This window comes from Triticum dicoccoides, chromosome 4B (genome assembly GCF_002162155.2).
Source record: "Triticum dicoccoides isolate Atlit2015 ecotype Zavitan chromosome 4B, WEW_v2.0, whole genome shotgun sequence".
Classification (NCBI taxonomy): Eukaryota; Viridiplantae; Streptophyta; class Magnoliopsida; order Poales; family Poaceae; genus Triticum; species Triticum dicoccoides.
The window spans coordinates 362,020,905-362,043,925 of NC_041387.1; the positions used below are offsets into that span (position 1 = coordinate 362,020,905).

The following is a 23,021-nucleotide window of genomic DNA, read 5'->3' on the forward strand; positions in this document are numbered from 1 at the left end:
CCGTCCCTGGCCACGCCCCCTGCGCCCCTTAGCCCCGTTCCCGTACCCCGCCCGAAGCGCCTCGCCGCCGATGAGCTCGATGCGCTCAACTCCGGCCACCCCCGCGCCAACCACGGCCACCATCGGACGCGGTGCACCACGCCCGTCCCGTACAGCCCCCAGACACCCTCAGCCGTGCCCTGTGGCGCGTTTCCGGTGAGGTCACGTGCCGCGCCGCCGTCCTGGAGGTCGCCGCCGGCGCGTCAACGCCGCCCGCCGACGTGGCCGGCCTGGGGCCACCGCGTGGGTCACTGACCCGTGGGCCCCCAAGGGCCCGGCCGGCCTGTTGAACCGGTCAACGCTGACGTGGCCGCCCCCTGTGTCTATGACATGTGGGTCCCGAATGAATAAGCAAATTAAAATAAATATAATTAATAAAAATAAAAATGGTTTAACAAATTAACTATTAATTAATTAATTAAGTTAATTAATCCGGTTTAATTAATTTAATTAACTAGTTAATTTTAATTAAACTGTAATTAAGATTAAACTAAACCCTAATTAAACCTAACAGTGTATGACAGGTGGGTCCCACATGTCAGGTTGACCAGGTCAAACGGTCAACGCTGACTGCTGACATCAGCACGACGTCATGCTGACGTCATAAATCCATTTTCGAATTAAACAAATAATTAATTAAATTTCAGAAATTAATAAAATCTTTAGAAAATCATATCTTTTAATCCGTAACTCGGATTAAAATATTTTCAACATGAAAGTTGCTCAAAACGACGAGACGAATCCGGATACGCGGTCCGTTCGTCCGCCACACACCCCTAACCTATCGAACCCGCAACTTTCCCCCTCCGGCTCCTCAGCCCGAAAACACGAAACACCGGGAATACTTTCCCGGGGGTTTTCCCCCCTTCACCGGTATCACCTACTACCGCGTTAGGGCACACCGAACACCGCGTATTGCCTTGTTATATTTTGTGATGCTTTTGCTCTGTATTCATTATTTCTTCCCCCTCTTCTCTCCGGTAGACTACGAGACCGACGCTGCTGCTGACCAGTTCGACTACGGAGTTGACGACCCCTCTCTCTTGCCAGAGCAACCAGGCAAGCCCCCCCTTTGATCACCAGATATCGCCTACTCTTCTCTATACTGCTTGCATTAGAGTAGTGTAGCATGTTACTGCTTTCCGTTAATCCTATTCTGTTGCATAGCCTGTCATTGCTGCTACAGTCATTGATACCTTACCCGCAATCCTAAATGCTTAGTATAGGATGCTAGTGTTCCATCAGTGACCCTACACTCTTGTCCGTCTGCCATGCTATACTACTGGGCTGTGATCACTTCGGGAGGTGATCACGGGCATATACTATATACTTTACACTGTTACATTACTGGTGATACTGTTTGGAGATGGGGGCTGAAGGGGCAGGTGGCTCCATCCAGGTAGTGGTGGGCCTGAGTTCCCGACGGCCCCCGACTGTTACTTTGTGGCGGAGCGACAGGGCAGGTTGAGACCACCTAGGAGACAGGTGGGCCTGGCCCTGTTCGGCGTTCGCGGATATTTAACACGCTTAACGAGATCTTGGTATTTGATCTGAGTTGGCTACGAGCCTATACGCACTAACCATCTACGCGGGAGTAGTTATGGGTATCCCGACGTCGTGGTATCAGCCGAAGCACTTCAGACGTCAGCGACGGAGCGGCGCGCGCCGGATTGGAACGTAAGCCTGCTCTTGTATTAAGGGGGCTAGTTCTGCTTCCGGCCGCCCACGCAACGTGTAGGTGTGCTATGGGCGATGGGCCCAGACCCCTGTGTGCTTAGGTTTAGACCGGCGTGCTGGCCTCTCTGTTTTGTCTAGGTGGGGCTGCGACGTGTTGATCTTCCGCGGTCGGGCATGACCCAGGAAAGTGTGTCCGGCCAAATGGGATCAAGCGTGTTGGGTTATGTGGTGCACCCCTGCAGGGAAGTTAATCTATTCAAATAGCCGTGATCTTCGGTAACAGGACGACTTGGAGTTGTACCTTGACCTTATGACAATTAGAACCGGATACTTAATAAAACACACCCTTCCAAGTTCCACACACAACCCGGTGATCGCTTTTCCACAGGGCGACGAGGGGAGGATCGCCGGGTAGGGTTATGCTATGCGATGCTACTTGGAGATGCTATTTGGAGATTCTACTTGGAGATGCTACTTGGAGGACTTCAATCTACTCTCTTCTACATGCTGCAAGACGGAGGCTGCCAGAAGCGTAGTCTTCGATAGGACTAGCTATCCCCCCTCTTATTCTGGCATTCTGCAGTTCAGTCCACTGATATGGCCCTTTACACATATCCCCATGCATATGTAGTGTAGCTCCTTGCTTGCGAGTACTTTGGATGAGTACTCACGGTTGCTTTTCTCCCTCTTTTCCCCCTTTTCCCTTTTACCTGGTTGGCGCAACCAGATGCTGGAGCCCTGGAGCCAGACGCCACCGTCGACGACGACTACTACCCCGGAGGTGCCTACTACTGCGTGCAGCCCGCTGACGACGACCATGAGTAGTTAGGAGGATCCCAGGCAGGAGGCCTGCGCCTCTTTCGATCTGTATCCCAGTTTGTGCTAGCCTTCTTAAGGCAAACTTGTTTAACTTATGTCTGTACTCAGATATTGTTGCTTCCGCTGACTCGTCTATGATCGAGCACTTGTATTCGAGCCCTCGAGGCCCCTGGCTTGTATTATGATGCTTGTATGACTTATTTATGTTTTAGAGTTGTGTTGTGATATCTTCCCGTGAGTCCCTGATCTTGATCGTACACATTTGCGTGCATGATTAGTGTACGATTAAATCGGGGGCGTCACACATCACCCCATGTGGCACATACTGTTTCGTACGGATGCCTTTCGGTTTAAAGAATGCTGGTTCAACATTTGCAAGGGTAGTCCATGATGCTTTTGAGCCGCAAATGCACAGAAATGTGAAAGCCTACATGGATGACATAGTGGTCAAGAGCAAGGACAAGGCGACTCTGATTCAAGATTTAGACGAAACCTTTGCAAGTCTGTGCAAGATCAACCTCAAGCTTAACCCCGATAAGTGTGTGTTTGGAGTCCCTTCCGGCAAGCTTCTCGGGTTCTTCGTGTCTCAGCGGGGAATTGAAGCCAATCCCGACAAGATCAAGGCCATTGAGCAGATTGAAGCACCAAAGCGCGTCAAGGATGTACGAAGACTTGCCGGTTGCGTAGCTGCTCTCAGCAGGTTTATCTCTAGGTCTGCTGAGCGCGCCCTGCCATTTTTCAAAATTTTGAAAAAGGCAGGTCCAATGAAATGGACTCCGGAGATGGAGGCTGCGCTGCAGGACTTGAAGAGATACCTGTCCTCCACTCCAACACTTGTCGCACCTAAGCCACAAGAGAAGTTGCTGCTATATATAGCGGCAACCAATCAAGTGGTTATTGCTGCGTTAGTAGCGGAGAGGGAGGCAGATGATGAGCCAGCAACCACGGCAGATGCATCCAGCGACAAGCAGGGGACTTCGCCGGCAAGCTCTGGTCCCGACAAAGATGGATCTGTGCAGGAGCATGAGAAGATGCAGAAAAGGATGGTGCAGTGCCCAGTTTACTTTGTCAGTTCCCTTCTGCAGGGGGCTAGGTCAAGGTACTCTGGTGTGCAGAAATTGCTTTTCGGCCTTCTCATGGCCTCGAGAAAGCTGCGCCATTACTTCCAAGCACATGAGATCACAGTCGTCACTCGTTTTTCGCTGAAGAGGATACTGCAGAATCCAGAAGCGACAGGCAGGATTGTCAAGTGGGCACTGGAACTGTCAAGCTTTGGCCTCAAGTTTGAGAGCACTTCAACCACCCAAACCAGAGCATTGGCAGAGTTCATAGCAGAATGGACGCCAACACAAGATGAAGAAATTCCAGAGACGAGCACCCTCGTCAAGGAAGCAAGCAAAGAGTGGCTGATGTACTTTGATGGTGCTTTCTCGCTGCAAGGCGCCGGTGCGGGCGTACTGCTTGTCGCACCCACCGGAGAGCACCTCAAGTACGTAGTCCAGATGCACTTTCCCAAGGAGCAAGCAACGAACAATACTGCAGAGTATGAAGGTTTGCTTGCCGGTCTCAGGATCGCAGCAGACCTTGGGATCAAGAAGCTCATTGTCAGGGGTGACTCACAGCTTGTCGTCCGCCAAGTGAACAAGAATTATCAGAGTCCGTTGATGGAAGCTTACGTTGATGAAGTGAGAAAGCTAGAAGAGCGCTTTGACGGCCTACAGATGGAACATGTTTCAAGAGCTCAGAATGACATCGCCGATGGCCTGTCGAAGTGCGCTGCACTTAAGTTACCTGTGGTACCAGGGATCTTTGTGCTCAAGCTGACTCAACCATCCGTAACGCCATCAACTGGACAGAGCAAGAAGAGAAATTTGATTACTGATGACTATTTTCCTGCAGAGCTCCCCGAAGCCGCCGCCAAGAAGGTCATCAAAATCAACACCAAGGGTGCTGAGGAGCAGTCTGCTCCGGCGAGCCCTAGGGTTTGTTCCGTTGAAGCAGACGCTCCCGACAAGTTTTGCTCTGGCAAGCTTGCCGGGGAACATCAAGCTCCGGCTGAGCCACAGGTTCTCGCCGTAGAAGCGGATGTTCCCGCAGCAGCAGATGTGCCTTTAGTCCTAGTTGTCGAGCCGCAAGCTTCAGCATGGGCACAGCAGATTGTCCGTTTCCTTCAGACAGGAGAACTTCTCGATGAGCAAGAAGAAGCGGAAAGAGTAGCCCGGCAGTCAAGTATGTACCCGTTTGTTGACAGCACACTGTATAGAAGAAGACTCAACGGCGTGAAATTGAAGTGTATTCGCCGGGAAGAATGACAAGAGCTGTTGGCAGAGATACATGGAGGCATATGTGGTCACCACATTAGCGCAAGAGCACTTGCCGGCAAAGCGTTCCGGCAAGGTTTTTTTTGGCCGACAGCCCTCCAGGATGCGACTGCACAAGTAACCAAGTGTGAAGCGTGCCAGTTCCAATCCAAGCAGATACACCAGCCAGCTCAAGCTCTCCAGACGATCCCTTTATCTGGCCATTTTCGGTCTGGGGGCTCGACATCCTCGGCCCCTTTCCCCGAGCTGTCGGGGGCTTTGAGTACTTGTACGTTGCAATCGACAAGTTCACAAAGTGGCCGGAAGTGGAAGCAGTGAGGAAGGTGACAGCACAGTCAGCAGTCAAGTTCTTCAGGTCGATTGTTTGCCACTTCGGGATCCCTAACAGGATCATTACCGACAATGGCACGCAATTCACGAGCCGTACCTTCGTGCAGTACGTCCAAGATCTTGGCGCCAAGGTCTGCTTCGCTTCTGTTGCTCATCCGAGAAGCAACGGTCAAGCGGAGAGGGCAAATGCTGAAGTGCTGCGCGGGCTCAAGACCAGAACTTTCGACAGGCTGCACAAGTGCGGAAAGAACTGGATCGAGGAGCTGCCGGTGGTTCTTTGGTCGATCAGGACGACGCCAAATCGAGCCACTGGCCAGACACCTTTCGCTCTAGTCTATGGAGCAGAGGCAGTTCTCCCCACGGAACTCGTATACGGGTCACCTCGAGTGCTCGCTTATGATGAGCTCGAGCAAGAGTAGCTGCGACAAGATGACGCGCTGCTCCTTGAGGGGGACCGTCTTCAGGCTGCTGTACGAGCTGCTCGATACCAGCAAGCTTTGCGCCGCTACCATAGCCGCAAAGTTAGTGCCAGAAGTCTCGAGGAAGGCGACCTTGTTCTTCGGCGCGTTCAGTCCGCCAAGAATTCCAACAAGTTGACGCCGAAGTGGGAAGGCCCTTACCGGGTGAAACGAGTCACTAGGCCTGGCGCTGTCCGCCTTGAGGCCGAAGATGGCAGTCCGGTGAGCAACTCCTGGAACATTGAGCATCTTCATAAGTTTTACCCGTAAGGCGCAGTTGCCGGCAACCACCTTTTGTACAAGTCTTGCCGATGTTGCACGTAATCCTTTGTACAAAGCCGGGCGCAGACCCCGTGCATAAGTAAAGCTCATGTGCTCCGCACATCTTGTCAATTTCATGCTTTTTATTTTGCATGCGTTATCTGACACTTTGTGCAGCACCTACCCCCGGTAAGCAATAACGAGCCGTAAGGCTCCATATCTTTATTTTCTCTTCTTTCTTTTTCTCAAAAAGGAAAGGAAGGTTCCCTCGCACACAAGTTTGCTGGAGGGAAAGGAGAAGATAATGGTGTGGACCAGGCATCGTTCAAGCAAGTTTTCGCCTTACCGGAAAGCAAGTGACAGAAAAGCTAAGTTGCCAAAGTTTGAGCAATCAGTTTATAAATTTTTAAGTTATCTTCCTCGAACGACCGTACTTTGTATGGGAAACCTGTGAGCGGAGGAACCAACTCGTAGCTAGTTGCGCCCTTACTTTGTTTCGAGTCCGCTCAACAACTTAAGTGAGCTGCGACTAGTTGCGACAAGGTTTCTTGTCGGAAGCGGCACCGCCAGCAGGCTGCTGACGTCCCGCACTCAGCGCTGGCGGCTCAGGTGCCTGCGCCGACAAGTTCCCTAAAAGCGTAGGGCAAAAACATACAAAGGAAGGAATCAAGTAAAGGAAATAACACAGCAATCTCTACCCAAAATAGAGTTATATTACAAGATAACTTGTCGCAGCTCTAACAGATTGTTCTCATGACATGACCAACAGCGACAAGGAAAAAAGAGAAAACGGGCGGTCTAGTCTACGCGATCGCCCTCAACCCTCTTGATTTCGCTCACCTTGTCCACAACGGGTGCGACAAGGGCCTTGAGCGCCTCCAGATCAGCATCCGGCGGCAAGGACCTGAGGACGTTGGTGAGGTTGAGGCTTGGGTTGCGGAAGGCCACCTTCACTAGCACCTTCTGAAGAACTCCCGCACAGATCTTGCGCGACTCGTCCGCTAGCTGCTTTGGGATCTTCTCCCGGAGTCGCTGGAGGGCCGTCGCCACGCCTTTGAAGAACAAGCTAGGCTTGGCGCTGGGTTGGAGGTGCTCGTCGGAGGAGTACCCGAGCTCCTCCATCCCCAACTGCGCCAACTCTCCGTCGATGGCTGCGGCAAGATCCACAAGACCCTCGGTCCAGTGCTCCACGGTCTCCCTGAAAGCGTCGTGGGCGGCAGCGGCACTCGCCAACAGCGCCTCATCGGCCTTGATCTTCTCCGACAAGGCCACCTCCCGCTCCCTGGCGCCGTCTAGCGTCTGAGTCAAAGTAGCCAACTTCAACTCGAGATCTGCATTCGAATCCTTGGCGGCGTTGAGCTCCTTGCTCCTCTCAGCGAGAAGACCCTGCAGCTCACCATGAGCGACAGCGTCCTTCTCGCGCTCACGCTTGAGCGCGGCAAGCTCCTCGCCGCTCGCCCTGAGATCGGCTTCCAGCTGCGCCACCCTCGTCTCCAGCACCTTCTTGGCGGCCTCGGCAGCTGCGGTAGCATCCCTTGCTTCCTTGAGAGCCCCGCCGATTGCTTGCTCGCGCGCGACAAGCTCCTCCTCGTGGCTGTCAAGGTTCACCTTGCGTTGCGCCAACTCTCCTTCCTGCGCAAATAGATTTTCGGCGACAAGCCGTTGCTTCTCTTCAACTTCAGCCTTCTCGAGGAGGAAGGCTTTCCGCTCCTCGAGAAGTTGCTCCCGCTCCTCCGCCAGGGACCGGAGAGCTTCCTGCCTGAGACCCCGGAGCTCCTCCGCACGCTTCTCGATATCCACTCCCGCCTTCGCGACAAGTGCTTCTCGGGATGCCAGCTTTGCTTGTCGGGCGCGGTAGAGCGACAGCAGCTTCCGCAGCAGCGGCTCCTCCTCAGGCTCGTCACTGCTGCTGCTTGGCGCGTCAACCAGCGTCAGCCCAGCGGAGGCGAGCACTTCTCCATCCAAAGTCTCTCCTTCGACAGGCGCCCTGGAGCTTGACGCCCAGGGGAGCTTGATGAAGATGCCATCGACGGCCTTCAAGTAGGCGCCAGGCTGGGTCTCCTCGGAGCCTGGCTCTACAGCAGCGGCGGAGGGATCGGCGGTCGGCGCAGCACCTGGCGCTCCTGTGGCCTCGGGGCCGTCAGTGCGATCGCCGGACCCCTCGCCAGCTTCTGCGGCGGCAGCCTTGGCGGCCTCTTCGCCGGCGGGATCATCAGCACCGGCCTCCCCTTCGGTGGCAACGGTGTCGTCGGCGTTGCTGCACGCGTTCTCCTCAGCGTTCTCCTTGCCAGCGGCCTCGGTATCCATTGGCTCCGCGGCAGATGGATCTGACGAACGGAAAAAGGGAGAGAGATCAAGCAATTATTCAAAAAGAAAATCAGAAGAAGAAGAACCCAAGGGAAGTTCTCAAGCAAAAGGGGTACCTGTGCTAGGATCTGCGGTCGTGGCCTCAATCACCGGAGGGTCGCTGGTGGTGTCCCTTGCCGGAGAACTGTCCCTTGCCGGAGAATTCTCCCTTGCCGGAGAACGCTCCCTTGCCGGGGAAGCCTCCCTTGGCGGTGTAGTCGAAGCAGAAGGCATTTCAGGAGCGGCTTCCGGGCACTCCTGGTGAGGCTGCTCTGCTCCTACACCAACCAACAATCAGATATCAGCAAAGAGAGAGCACCCATGTGCGCCTGACAGCATGAAGTAAACCATATACTTACGTGGAGGGCTGCGCTGGGGGCTGCTTTCAGGAATGGTTGCCGGGTCCGACAAGATGGTCTCGGACATGTCCTCTGCCGTCGCGGTGGGGTCGTCCTCGATGACAATCACCGGGGCCTTGGCTCTCTTCGCCGCTCTCTGGGCCAGTGTCCTGAAAAGGAGTAGGTTCAGAATGAAGCAAGTCAGATACAAGACAAAGCAACAAAATTGAAGAACTACAAGAATAGCAAGGAATCTTACTCTTCTTCTTCCTCGTCGAAGCTGAGCGCGGAGAGATCGAAGTCCGGCTCGCCTCCGGTGCGATGAGGCGGAGGAGTAGGTTCCCTTGCCCGCTTCGCAGGAGCAGTAGGGGCGGACCGGGAAGACCCCGCTCCAGTTGCCGCAGCGGCGTGAGGCGCTCCCGCGGCAACGGTGCTTGCCGCGGTAGAGCGTGTCGCGCGGCTCGGCGGCTGTTGGCTCCTCTCCCGCCCCGCTACGTCCGCGGCCTTGCGGAGACGCCTTCTTGGCGGGGCTGGGGGCTCCGCCTGCGGCAGGCTGTCTGAAGGTTCGGGCCCAACGAGCTCTCCCTCACCGGGCTCGCTCGGTTCAGCTTCAGGCCCGGCAAGCTCTTCCTCGCCGGCGAACTCCTCGCGCTCGGCAAGGCTTGCCGCCTCTGCTGCCTCTGCCTCCTCCACAGTGAACCCAAACTCACCCGCGGCAGCGGCTGCAGCCGCCTCCTCCAGCCTGGTGGCGATGCGCTGCATCTCATCATCGGTGGTGTCGCGGGTGAGGCTCTTCTGTTCATCAGCGCGGACCGGCACTTCTACCAAGCCGTCAAAGAAATCCCGCACGACGTCATCTGCAGGCTCTTGCCAAGTCGGGACGATGCCGTGCGAGTCGCATAGCGGCATCATTGCGCGGATGCGGTCGAGCGAAGAGTTATTGCACAACGGAACGACCCTCCTCGGCAACATGAATGGATGTTGAGGATCGCGCTTGAACAGCTCCAGGAGCATCGCATCCAGCTCCAGAACGGTGAAGTTGAAGTTGAGGCCCGGGCGCAGCCTCATGATATCCGCCGAGTTCTGAAACTCCCAGGCGGGTCTCCTCCTCTCCTGCAGGCGGGCGATGCGACGACGAAGAAAATCTGCGCCAACAGCGCCTACGGTGAGCCCGACAAGCCTGAGGCGTAGGATCCGGGTGACGGCAATCTTCAGCCTGTCGTCTTCCGGGGCCACGTTGCTCCAGTCATTGCCACGCACTATTGGGGCTTGGCGCAGGGCAATAAATGGCTGCGGATTCTCCTCGACAATCCAACACCACTCTGCTCTCCATTTCTCCCACTTGCTGCGGAGCTCTCCCTCCAGATAAGCTTCCTTCTTGCCGACTCTCGAGATCCAGGCGATCCCGCCGGTAAGAGGCTCTCCTCTCTCGACTCGGGTCATAAAGAAGTGGCGAAAAAGGGCTACGTTTGGATGGACTCCGACAAAGTTTTCGCAGAGATGTGCGAAAACTGCCATGGTCAGAACGGCGTTGGGGGTGAAGTCAAGGAGGCGGAATCCGTAGGTGTTCATGATGTCGCAGAAGAATTCAGAGAAGGGCGGGCAGAGCCCGCAGTAGAAGAACAGCGCGAAGAAGGGGTACCCGTTTGGAGCTAGTTCCGAAGCAGCGGCCGGGAGTACCCTCGTGCGCGGATGCGCTCGCGTCTCCGTCGACCAGAAGAGGTAGTAGTACTCCCTCAGCTCCTTCGCGCCAAGCTGAGGGGGGGAAGATGGCCCGCTCCTTCCGCAGCGCCGCGAGCCGCTGCGCCTCGATCGATTTCACGCCCTTTCCCTTGTCGGCTTTCGGAGCCATGGCAAAGGTGGTGGGGGAGATCGGCGGCATTGGTGGTGCTGGTGGCAATGGGGGGCGGAGCGCTGCTCCCTTTCAGCTTCGGGAAGAAGGGTGGAGCGGCGGAGATTTGTGAAGTTGGAGTAACAACCGGCGAGATGGGCGAACTGCCCCTGTTTCCCCTGCTTATAAAGAGGGAGGGGGTGGACGTTTCGTCCTTCCGAATAAAGAAACCACCCACGATCTCTCCCACGACGCCGCATTCGCCGCATGTCGTCGGGGGAGGGCGCGGCGGATACGGAGTAAGATACGGCATAAACCAGGCCGCGCGTGCCCGTGCCCTGTTTTGGGCCTGGCCCAACAGCGCTCGGCACCATGTGTGGCCCAGGCCCGGGGGCTCCTGTCGGTGTACTAGAGTAGGGGTACCCTAGTATCCCGAACTTGTGCACGAGCAGTTGCAGCGCCCCGCGACAAGGCTTGCCGGGTGACCGCCAAGGTCCTCCGTGGCTCCTTTGGAGCCATTCAAGAACAAAGTATTTAGGCCAAGAAGACAAGGCCCCGGCAAGAGGAGCTTGCCAGGAAGGCCAACCAAGGCATCTCAAGGAACTTGCCGTGACGCGCCACGAGTCCCGACAAGGCCCGGTGAGCGACAAGCTTCCGGACGCGACAAGACAACGACCGCGGCAAGGCGCTTGCCGCGGCAAGCGACCACTCTGTACCCACGCTCCAGCACATCCACCAACGTGTCGCCCTGGGGCCTTTCCAGGCGCGCGTGGCGAGAGGCTGTGCAGCCAGCGGTGCGCGGTGGCATGCGACGCTGACAAGATTGCCATCGTGGCAAGCGGTGGCGCCCCTGACGGTCCTTTTCTGCACTGTTTGGGCGACGCGGACGGGCATTTAATGCCCTTGTCCCCTGCCGTCAGGGTTAGGTAGGATGTACTGTGCAAGTAACTGTACCAACCACCCCTCCTTTTCCATTTTTACCCTTGCCTACTTTGCCACCTGTCGGTGACCCCTTGAGTATATAAAAGGAGGCCCATGCGCAACGTAGAAGGGGGTTCGAAAACCAGAAAACACTCACGCTCGGTCTCGTGTGTACTGTAGCACTCAGTGCACCCGAGCAAGAACTCAATACAGTCAGACAAGCAGCAGTAGGAGTGTTATCTCTCCGGAGAGCTCCGAAGCTGGGTAAACTGTTCGTGTGCTTCGCCTCGATCCGCTCTTCGTGCGATCTCCGTCCCCCGCCGAACCGAAAGGGGCTCGGTCCGCCGGTCCCATAGGTGTTCGTGGATCAGTTTCCCCGACAACCCCCTAAACATGACGTCCTTGTCCTCGGTGCGACCTGGATCCCAAACGCGACTACTACTACTACCCATAGGCATTATCTTTGGCAGTGCTTTTGCCGTTCTTTGTAGCATTTCAAGGACCGTCGTCTTTACTATCGTCGGCTCGTTCAATCCTTGGTGCCAACGCTCTTTGGTTGCGTCTTCAACCTTCACCTGTTCTTTGGTGCTTGGATCCTTGAGGGAACATCCTTTGAATCCAAGCGAGACTAAACTTTGGTCTAACTTTGAGTTCCAAGCTCTTGGCGCTTGCTTCAGCCCGTGAAGTGCCCTCTTGAGCTTGTTAACTTTCCTTTCTTTGCCTTTCTTCTCGTAGCCGAGGGGTTGTTCCACGTACACTTCTTCTGTGAGGTCGCTGTTGAGGAAAGCGGATTTAACATCCATATGATGAACCTTCCAATCCTCTTGTGTTGCCAAAGCTAGGAGCACCCTCACCGTCTCGAGTCGAGCAACCGGCGCAAACACCTCCTAGTCAACTCCTTGACATTGTACGTAGCCCTTTGCAACAAGTCTTACCTTGTACTTCACAATGGCACCCTTTGTGTCTTTCTTCAACTTGTAAACCCACTTCAAACCTTATGGTCTTTTGGTTCGGAGGTCGGGTTACCAAAGTCCATATGCCATTGCTCTCGATCACCTTCATCTCCTCATCCATGGCATGCATCCAACCTGAACTTTTGCTTGCCTCTACGAAGTTCGCTGGCTCCTCAACTCCGAGCAAACATAGTCTGGAGTACTCGAGCGTAACTGGCTTTGCGTACTTGTAGACTTTCTCGAGGGGCTTGTAGCGACGAGGCCCGGAAGAATCCGTTGTGGCTTGCGAAGGAGGCGACACAAATTGTGTCGGCGTCGATGCACTTGAGGAAGACGGCCGAGTCCCGAGTGTGGTAGATACCGGATCGTTGGCATCCGCGTTGTTGACATCTGCGTCATCGGCTTAGTCGTTGTGACTGTGACTATCATCTTGATTGTCGTCGTCACTATGTGCCTCGTTGTCGATGTTGTTGCCGAGATGTCCACTCGTTTCGTGCACGTCGTTGTTGCTATCACCTTGCGACCCATGCGTGTTGTCGTCGGTGTCGGCACCATGGTGATCACTGTCGTTGCGGTCACCTTGGTTGGGCGTCTTGCCAACCACCTGGACGTCATCAGTTGGAAATTCAACTGTGAATATATTACCATTTGGAGCATCGGCGGCTGTTGCACTCCAATTCCACGCTTGGTTTTCTTTAAATACAGCGTCGCGTGAAATTCGTAGACGCTTGTTTTGTGGATCGTAGAAGCGGTAGGCCTTGGTGCCGGAACTCCTCTCATATCCGATGAACACCATCTTGGTGCTACGATCGGCAAGCTTTGAGAGATGCGGCTCCGCTGTCTTCACGTGGGCCACACACCCGAACGTCCGTGGATGAGACACATTCGGCTTACGTCTGTAAATTGCTTCATACGGAGTCTTGCCGATCACCGCCTTCGTTGGAGCCCTGTTGAGAAGATAGACATCCGTCGAGACAGCTTCTTCCCAAAAAGTCCTCGGCAAGTTCTTGCTCTTGAGTAAACTCCTTGCCATGTCAACGATGGTTCGATTGCGCCTTTCAACAACCCCGTTCTGCCGCGCTGCGGCGTATAAGGTGCTATGAGGAACCTCTTTATGCCAATCTTCTCGCAGTAGTCGTTGAACTCGTTTGACGTAAACTCTCCGCCGCGATCTGTCTGTAGAGCGCGAACCTTCAGCTTGTGTTTCATCTCCGCTGCAGCCTTCAGCTTCTTGAACGCTTCAAACGCCTCATCTTTAGATAGTAGAACAACCCACATGTATCTCGAGTAGTCATCTACCACAAGGAAGAAGTACTTCTTTCCTCCGTGAGTTGCTGGGGTGATAGGGCCACATAGATCACCATGGAGCAGCTCGAGTGCATCACTTGCACGATAGGTAGACTGAGCAGGGAACGGCCTGCAGTGATGTTCTCCAACCAAGCACCCGTCACATACTCGATCAACATGGTCGATAAACGGCATTCCAGATATCATCTTCATCTTCGACATCTTCTTCGAGGCGTAGAAGTTAACGTGTCCAAATCTAGCATGCCATAACCACGAATCATCATCACTCTTGGCGAGCCAACACTCTGGTTGAGATTGATCAAGGTTGAGGATATGGAGCCTGTTCCGCGTGCGACTTACACACGCTTGCACGTTTCGGAGGTTGTCGAAGATCGTCATCACTCCGTTCCCAATATCCACCTTGCATCCATTCTCGTCAAGTTTCCCGACAGAGATGATGCTATTGCGAAGCTGTGGGATGTAGTATACTTCGGTGAGTATGCGATGTTCTCCCGTGAGACCCTCGAAGAGGACAAAACCTTGCCTGCAAATCTCGACATTTGAACCATCACCGAACTTGACCGAGCCTTGAACATCATATTCCAGCTCGAGGAACTTCTCTTTGCACCCTGTCATGTGGTTACTGGCACCCGTGTCTAGATACCATGACACATTATGGTTTCCGGATAACTTCGGTATTACTTTCTTCTCATGAAGTAGCACCTTCCGACTTGGTTTCACAACCATCGTTTGGACGAGATCACAAACTTCGGCCATCAGAAGACCTGGATGATCGCCTCCCGCTTGTTAGGCTCCGGACAATCCTTCGCAAAGTGACCCATCTCGTTGCAGTTATAGCACTTGATGTTCCTTGGCTTTCGCTCTTTAGATCGGTGTTGCTTACCACGACCTTGTGGCTTGCCTTTTCCTTTGCCTTCTTTGGTTTGTCCGCCGCGCTTCGCTTTGCTTGAGCCTTCACCACCTCACGCCTTCCTTTGCTACTTGGGGCCTCCCAATCAGCGCGCGAGTACATGAGTTGGGCACCAACTCCTCCTTTGCCTTTCCGACAACCACGAGCATTCTCTTCCCATGTCTGCAAGCGTTTGATCGCCTCCGTTATGGTCATTGTCGTCGATGTCGTAAAGCTGCTCGAGCGTGCCGATGATGTGCGTGAATTTATCAGTCACCGAACTGAAAAATTTCTCCGCGATCTCGGCTTCCTCGAGCTTCGCACCAAGCGCACGGATCTCTCCCGCCAAAGTACTCAGACGCATGGCATAGTCGTTCACCGATTCAGTTTCCCCCTTCTGCAACTTCTGAAATTGGCGCTTCAACACTTGTGCCCGAGCCTTCATGACACGATCTTCTCCAATCCTTCTCTCCTTCTCTCCTTGAGTGCGTTCCACGCCTCTCTTGCCGTCTCGAACTCCGCCAATGTCATCAGCACGGAATCCGGCACAGACTGGGCCATGGTACCTTCGTCGAACTCCTTGTCGACGTCGTCGTCCGTGATGGCCTCCCACACTCGAAGGGTTCGGAGAATAATCTTCATCTTGACCGCCCACACGCCGTAGTTGGCGTCGGTGAGCATCGGGTACTGGATGGGGATGTTGTGATGCGCCAGTATGTTGACACCTCCTGTTCCTCCACCATTGGTCGCTGACTTGCCGTCCTTCTTCACCTTGGAACCACCGTTACCGGACTTGTTCACCTTGGAACCGCCATTGCTGGATTTGACTGACTCAGCGTTGCTGTCCCCCATCATAGATCGTAGATCGTCGAGGCTCTAGATACCAATTGTTGGCTTTTGATCTCGGTAGATCAAATTCACCGGAGAGGTGCAGCAACACGTACGTGTAAGCTAGCTCAAAGAAGCAACCAAAACTAGTAGCTTAATTGATCTACTGGGAACTAGTTGTACGTGTGTCTAGCCGTAGCCTCTCGTACGTGAGTCTGCGTGGAGCAGCTCTAGCTGGATCGGATCGATCTACTCTCTTCAGAACACTTGCGGCGACTTCCGTAACTTGCGAACGATAAAACTGATCGATGGCCAAAGGCTCGCCTTGCTTTTCTCTTCTGCGTTGTACATCGTGGGGTTACATGGGTATATAAAGGAGCTAAACAGCCCAAGCTAACCTAGTCGGTTCCTACTTAGGAGTATTACTCGGATACGTACACAGATGTGTACTCGGACGTCAGGTTTATCCCAATAGACCACCTACATGATTCCTCGGGGGGCTTGTGGAGTGTGATTTTGGACACTTGTTTGGCCACCCTTACGAGTAGTGGGCGAGTTTTCTCTGGGTTTGGGGAAAGTGGTAACAAACCGAGTCAGAGAAGTTGGCAAATCAGTGAGGGTTTTCTGCATGTGCTGAAAGTTTTTGGTGACATGCTCACTGAACTCTAGGAACTCTTTCCTGTCAAGCTCTCAGTTTGTTTGCAAGGTTTTGACATCCAGTTGGAGATTGCAACTCTAGATGCTCAGTACTGCCAGAATCTGCATCACCACCCATTGTAAACCAACAAGATCAACTGGAGGCCTGCAAGATACCTTGTAACCTCACTGCTGGTATGATCTGCACCGCTAAGGAAGGAATTTGACAACAGCCTAAGTTTGTGTAGCAGATCTTGCCACCGCCGATCCCTGCCTCCTGGGCCGCCCGCTACCAAGGTACACCAGAGTGGGAGGCGGGTGTGATTTTACCACTAAAGCAGTAAGCTTAAGTAACAGTACTCCCTGACCAAATCTACACCTGAAAGAATCGCCGCCGCCGGACCAGGGACCAAAGAAGAGGATTTACAGGAACCCTAACTCTCTGTCTCCAGATCCAGCTTGCTGCCAAAGATTTACCTAGCTTTGAATACCAATTGTCAGGTCCAGTGTTGGTTGGACCGAAATATTCGGTAGACAGTCACAGCAGCAAGGGAATTACAATTTCAGAGGTTGATTGTGAGGATTTAGATGGATTTCAGATAGGCCAGCCAGAAACTCCGGGTCTGGGGTTTAACCCGATTGGTAGGTACGAAAAGCTTGATGGGTGGGATTAGTGGCTTGTTAGTGCGCTCAACATTGGGAGGTTTTGGATCTTTAGATTTCGTACTGACGGTTGAGATGGTTTGGATCAGCCCCTTTGGTTCTTTTATAGGGGTAGTATATTAACTGAACTTTGATCAAGTTTTGATTCTTCAGATAACACTGTCAGGGTCCTGACATGTGCTATGATGGTGGTATTACGTGCAGTTCACATCACTTCTTGCACAATATATAGTAAAGGAAGGGGTAAGATGAGGTGCCATCAAAATAATACTAGTCTGCTCTGCAAACTATGATGTCTTGTATCTTTAGGAAGTTTCAGTTGATATTTGCAGCTGTTAGATATTTTCAAAACTCAAACCAGGGTTGTGTATACAGATTTTGTAATACACAAGAGCATACCTTCTGTAATTCCCATGTGCCCAGTTCCACTGCTCGATGGGTATTACGGTATTACCGGACTCTGTTGCAAAAAACTCTGCATAATATGATTGTTGTTGTCGAAGAGGCTGCATAATGTTCTGTTTTCACATGATGGAAGTAACTTCATGTGCAGGAAGCTGGAGAGATCCTCTCGAATATGAATCATCCAGCCGGGGATTGTCCAATGTGTCTGTATCCTTTAGTCTCAGAGAATAATCATGATTCTGCTTTGCCATTTATGAAGTTGATGTCATGCTACCACTGTTTTCACAGGTCTGATGCCATTCCTTTTGCTACAGATATGTACAAGTAGCTTATTCTCTGCCCTACCAAGAAAAGTGCTCCCTCCGATCCATATTAATTGTCGGAGGAAGTAGCTTATTCGCTGATGATTGATTGATATTTTGCCACTGCAGTGACTACATTATGAGATGGTGGGGCTGGCTCCAGCATGATGATGCCAATTCTAAGAAGATAGACACAACAGTATCTACCGGAGGTGCGAGAAGGATTATTTTTAGCCTTTTTCCTTTCTTTAAAAAACACTTGTTCTTTGTGCATATTGCCTGGATCAGTTTCGCGCACTTCAGAACTAGTACTCTACAGATATGTTAGGTCCAGTGATTAATATTTGAATCACACATGAGTTGTTCATTCAGTAGTTTCTTATAGAAAGTTGTTAGTATGGTCAGTTTGTGTGTACGTGTGCACGGTTGCTGCACACATTTTCCCCTTGTACGTGCTCTGCCCAGTGCGTGAGTGGGCATCGTGCTTGATATGGTAGTGGCACACGGTCAGCCCTGGTTGAGGCCTGCAACTGTACACATATACTCCAGAGAGCTAATACATATCAGACGCTGAGGACCTTTATCACTTCACGCTCGATCCTTCTGCCGCTGCCATGGATTTCAACCCCATCTACTCTCCTGCTTCCTCCCGTAACGGTGACGATGCCGACGGTGTCCTCCCTGCCGACCCGCCTCCACCCAAGGTCGCTGCTCCTCCAGTGCTCCGCATTGCGCCGGCTGCTGCTGTTGGTGTAGCTCTGCTCACTCCCGCCTCTGTTCTTCAAATGGTTGACATCCGGCTGCTGCTGCTGGCTTAGCTCCGCTCACTTCTGCCATTGTTCTTCAAATGGTTGACATCTGACACCACCGACCTCAATGCTGGCAACTACGCTCAATGGCACCAACACTTCGATGCCATCCTTGGCATGTTTGGCCTGCGCGACCATGTTTCCACTACTCTTCCCCGCACGGATGATCATGAGTGGCTGATGACCGATCACGCGATTGTGCACGGGTTGTATACGACCGTCTCTCGGGACTCCTTGATGTTGGCATGCAGCTTGGGGACTCTGCACTCGTTGTTTGGACCACCTTGTTCATGCTCTTCACTGCCAATCAGTTGTGCCACGCCGTCTACATCGGTGTCGTCTCTTCACTGCCAATCAGTTGTCCCACGCCGTCTATATTGGTGCTGAGTACGACACCGTTGAGCAGGGCGACATTCCACCATGCAGTACTACAAGCTGAAGCTTTACACCGGTGAACTGCCCGATCTCGGCCAACCGGTCACTGAGACCCTCCATGCCTTCCACCTGCTGCATGGTCTCGGTTGTCAGTACCACAATGCCATCCATCACATCACCTTGCCTGTGAGCGCTCCTTCATCCTGCTCGAGGAGCACCATGTCGACTAGTCCGCACACGCCTTATCGCCGGTCGCGGCGGTACCGCTTCTCCAACACCTACTAGCGCTGACACCTCGTCTGCTGTTGGCCGTGGGTGCGGGAAGAAACAAGTCCGCGTCAACCGGGGGTGGGGGCTCCCTCGTCAGCTCCATCACCAGCACGGGCGCCGTGGTATCCCGCTCCTGCCCTTCACTCTAGCTCTTGGATGGGACTTGTGCAGGCATGGCCTTGCGCGTTCCGAGCGCCGGCGTGCTTGAACCTCGGCCTGGTACCCCGCACCAACACGCCATGCTGGCCTTGGCTCCACCCATGGCGCATGTCATGTATGGCTACCACAGCTTCTACCCTGCTAGGGACCCTCTGACGTCGCTCCTGCTAGCCTTAGTGCCCTGCACCCACACCGACATTGGACATGGCCTCTCTGCAAGCCACCCTCCAGAGTGTCAAAGCAGGGCCCTCGTCATCGAGCAGCATGCCAGGTTGGTACCTCGACACTGGCGCATTCTCGCACATGTCCTCGTGCCTGGTAGTCTTGAACACTTCTGTCCCTCCTTTTCCTCCATCATCGATGGTAACGGTAATCACCTCCCCATCATTAACATTGGTGCCGACTCTGTTGCCACCACTTCCTCCCCTTTTTGTCTTTACAATGTGCTTCTTTCTCCCTTCTTTAGTACTCCCTCCGTTTTTATTTACTCTGCATATTAGAGTTGACTGAAGTCAAACTTCGTAAAGTTTGACCAAGTTTATAGAAAATAATGTAGACATTTATCATAATAAATCTATACGATGTGAAAGTATATTCAACAATAAATCTAATGTTGTTGATTTGTTATTGTATATCATAATATTTTTGTCTATAAACTTGGTCAAAGTTTGTAAAGCTTGACTTTGAGACCAAAGCTAATATGCGAACTAAATAAAAACGGAGGGAGTAAGAATCTTCTTTTTGTTCATCAGCTTCCTCTCGAGATAATCCTATCATTGTTGAGTTTGAGGAATTTGTTTTTTTTTTCTGTTAAGGACTGCCGCACTCGAACGGTGATTCTGCGCAGCAACTGCACCATCAACCTTTACCTGTTGCTAGCATGCCCATGGCTCGCTCCTGTCCTGCTTTGGTCATCATGAATCTCTGGCACTAGCGTCTTGGGCATTTGAATGTTGCCTCCCTCTTTTAGTACCCGATTAGCCGCAACAGCTCTGTCACACACCTGCCACACTTGTCGCTGTGGCAAACACACGCCTGCGTTTCAGCCGTCTTTTTGGCGTGTAGTTTCATTCCATTTCAGTTGTTCCACGTAGATATTTGAACTTCTCCAGTTGTAAGTGTACCAGGCTATGAATCGTACCTTGTTACCCTTGATGATTTTACACATTATATATGGACATCTCCTCTTCAATGCAAATTTGATTTACTTTCAGTTATGATCTCCTTTTTGCCTATGTTCAAAGACAGTTCCAACGTCCCATTCCCGCTCTGCAAACCGACACCGGCTATGAGTTTGATAACGCTACCGTGCGCTCCCTGCTCGCCACCAATGGTACCGTGCTCGTCTCCTACCCGTACACTAGCCAACAGAATGGCATAGCTGAGAGTATCCTTTGTACCCTCAATGACGGTGTGTGCTCGCTCCTCTTCCATTCCTCCATGCCACTGTGGTTCTGAGCCGAAGCACTCAGCATTGCCACTTTCCTCCAAAATTGCAGGTTGTGCCGCTCGAGCTTCTCCTCGGCATCGCACCTGACTGCTCTCTCCTGTTTGCTTTTGAGTGTTTATGCTTCCCCAACATAGCGTCCACTCCCCGGCACAAGCTCACGCTTTGCTCTGCCGTGTGTGTGTTCCAGGCAATCACCGTGGCTACCGCTGCTTTGATCCGATTACCCTTCCCGTGCTCACCTGTCGGCATCTCCGCTTCGACGAAACGAGCTTCCCGTTTGCTAGTACTAACCCAGCTTCCGCTCCTGCCCCACCTGTTATGCAGGTGCTTTCGTACTCTGGTGTTGCTCCGGCTCCTTTGCACATGGCACGTAGGCGCATATAGAAGCGCCACCGCTTGAGGCGGCTCGCGTGCGCCATCGCCTGACGAAATCCCTCTACAGCCTGAAGCAGGCGCCACACGCTTGGTTCCTGTTCGTCGTCAGGTTCCTGCGCACCATCGGCTTCACTGCAACACACTCCGAGACCTTACTGTTCGTCTACAACCGTGACGGCGGCGTTGCGTACCTGCTGCTGTATGTTGACGACATCGTCCTCACCGCCTCCAGTACGTCGCTTCTCCGATTTGTTGTCACCGAGCTCATCGGTGAGTTTGGCATGAAGGACCACAGCCCGCTCCATTTTCTTCCTCGGCATCAGCGTTACTCGATCGTCCACGGGCTTCTTCCTCTCCCAAGGACAGTATGCCAGTCCCATCGTGGAGCACCCACCATGGACAACTGCAAACCGTCTACCACACTGGTGAACACGAAGGCCAAGCTGCCCTATGTCGATCAGGGAGAATATCTGGTGCACCAAGCCTTGTGGTGCTACCGGGGCACCAAACTCGCGTAGCACATTTTAAAATGTTTGAAAATTTCTGTTTTTTATCAGATTCACACAATATCAATGTATGTTGTCCTAAGATTTCAAACCAAAATGCGGAACATAGTGTGGAATACAAAAATTGAAAAATTCGACACTAAATAGTACATAACATAAGTTGGGCTTTAGATATGGCCCATTATCACATTGATGTCAAATTTGTCATTTTTGTATCCTGAACAATGCTTTGAATTTTGATCTGAAATTTGTGACAACCTACATTGATTGTGCCAATGCGCTAGATTTTTTTACATTTTTAAAAGAGTTTTAAAATATGTTGTGACATCTGGTGCACCGGTAGCACCACAAGGACGGGTGCACCAGATACATTCCCCTGTCGATGATCCCCGTGTAGCCGATCCCACTTCCTACGGTAGTCTTGCTGACACCTTGCAGTACCTGACAATTACGCGGCTCGAGCTCGCCTAGATCTGCCTCCACATGCATGATTCGCGCGAGTTCCACCTCGCGCTCCTCAAGCATGTGTTGTGCCCACGTCCGTGTCACCATTGCTCCTGGTCTTCACCTCCATGCTTCATCGACGCTTTATCTGCGCACCTACATCAATGCTGACTGGCCGCTGCCCGGACACGTGCTGGTCTACCTCTAGGTTCTGCATCTACCTGGGCAACGCACTTGTGTGTTGGTCGTTGAAATGGCAGTCGACTGGCTCTCGTTCGTCCGCCGAGGCTGAATACCGAGGTGTGGCCAATGTGGTCGCCGAATGTGTGTGGCTGTGCCAGCACCTTGGTGAGCTTCTCTGTTCAGTGCGCTCTGCCACGCTGGTTTTTTGCGACAACATATCGGCCATCTACCTCTCCAGCAACCCCGTGCATCATCTGCGTACAAAACATATTGAGCTGGATGCTCACGTGAGCCGTCTTCTCTTTGGCGCATTTTGTCCCTCTCCCTTGTCAGACGCCGGCCTTTGTGTAGCCCGTGCGCATGACCAGCTACATGCGTCTGGTCATGGCCGCTGCACCCTCCCGTTGCAGCACAACTCACGCTTCATGGTCGAAGCAAGTGTCCTCATGGCCTCGCAGCTCTCCTGCAGAGCCGGTCGCAGCTAGGCACACTGCCTGCCACAACACACCATGTAGCTGGTTCCAGCATCCAGCGTGCAGCGTCCGCGGTGGTGGCATCACCGTCGGCCGGTTCCAGCATGTGGCGACTGCGGTCGAAGCATTGCAGCCGATCAGTTGCAGCACATGGCGGGTGAGGTCGCAGCATCACTATTGTCTGTTTTCGGTAACACCGTCCGCTCGCTGCAAGAACCCCATCGCAGCCCCTGACGGTTGCAGCTTTTGCCGTCGGGGTTGCAACTTTGCCGCCGGCCTGTTCCAGCATGTGGTCACCATGGTCACGGCATCCCCATGTTGTCATCTTTGGTGTTGGTGTTGCCGGTTGCAGGACGAGTGGCCGTCATCTCCAGCACCACCGGGTGCCGGTTGTAGCTGCGTCGAGCGCAGGTTGAAGCTCGCCGCAGTGCCGGATGCAGCTATGTGGGACACCGATTGTCGCTCGTCGCCTTGCCGGATGCAGCTCGTCAGGCGTCGGTTTGTAGCTAGCCGTCGTGCTGCACGACCCTTGCAGCACCGTCCCCGCCCCCCGAACGTCTCCTCCGTCGCACGGCGGGGTTTCGTGTCTTGCTGTAGTGGTCGTTACCAGGGAGGGGGGATTGAAGCAGATTTAAAGGATTAAATTCCCTCC

At 53.2% G+C, this 23,021-nt stretch overlaps 1 protein-coding gene across 1 annotated transcript in view; it reads left to right on the forward strand.

The window, feature by feature from the left end:
- LOC119296158 (E3 ubiquitin-protein ligase RNF25-like) overlaps nucleotides 1-23,021 on the forward strand; it is a 57,175-nt gene that overhangs the window by 32,461 nt on the left and 1,693 nt on the right. The window contains exons 4-5 of the mRNA XM_037574545.1: nucleotides 17,172-17,311; nucleotides 17,455-17,537. Coding sequence (XP_037430442.1) covers nucleotides 17,172-17,311; nucleotides 17,455-17,537 — 223 coding nt within the window. The remainder of the gene's footprint in view (nucleotides 1-17,171; nucleotides 17,312-17,454; nucleotides 17,538-23,021) is intronic.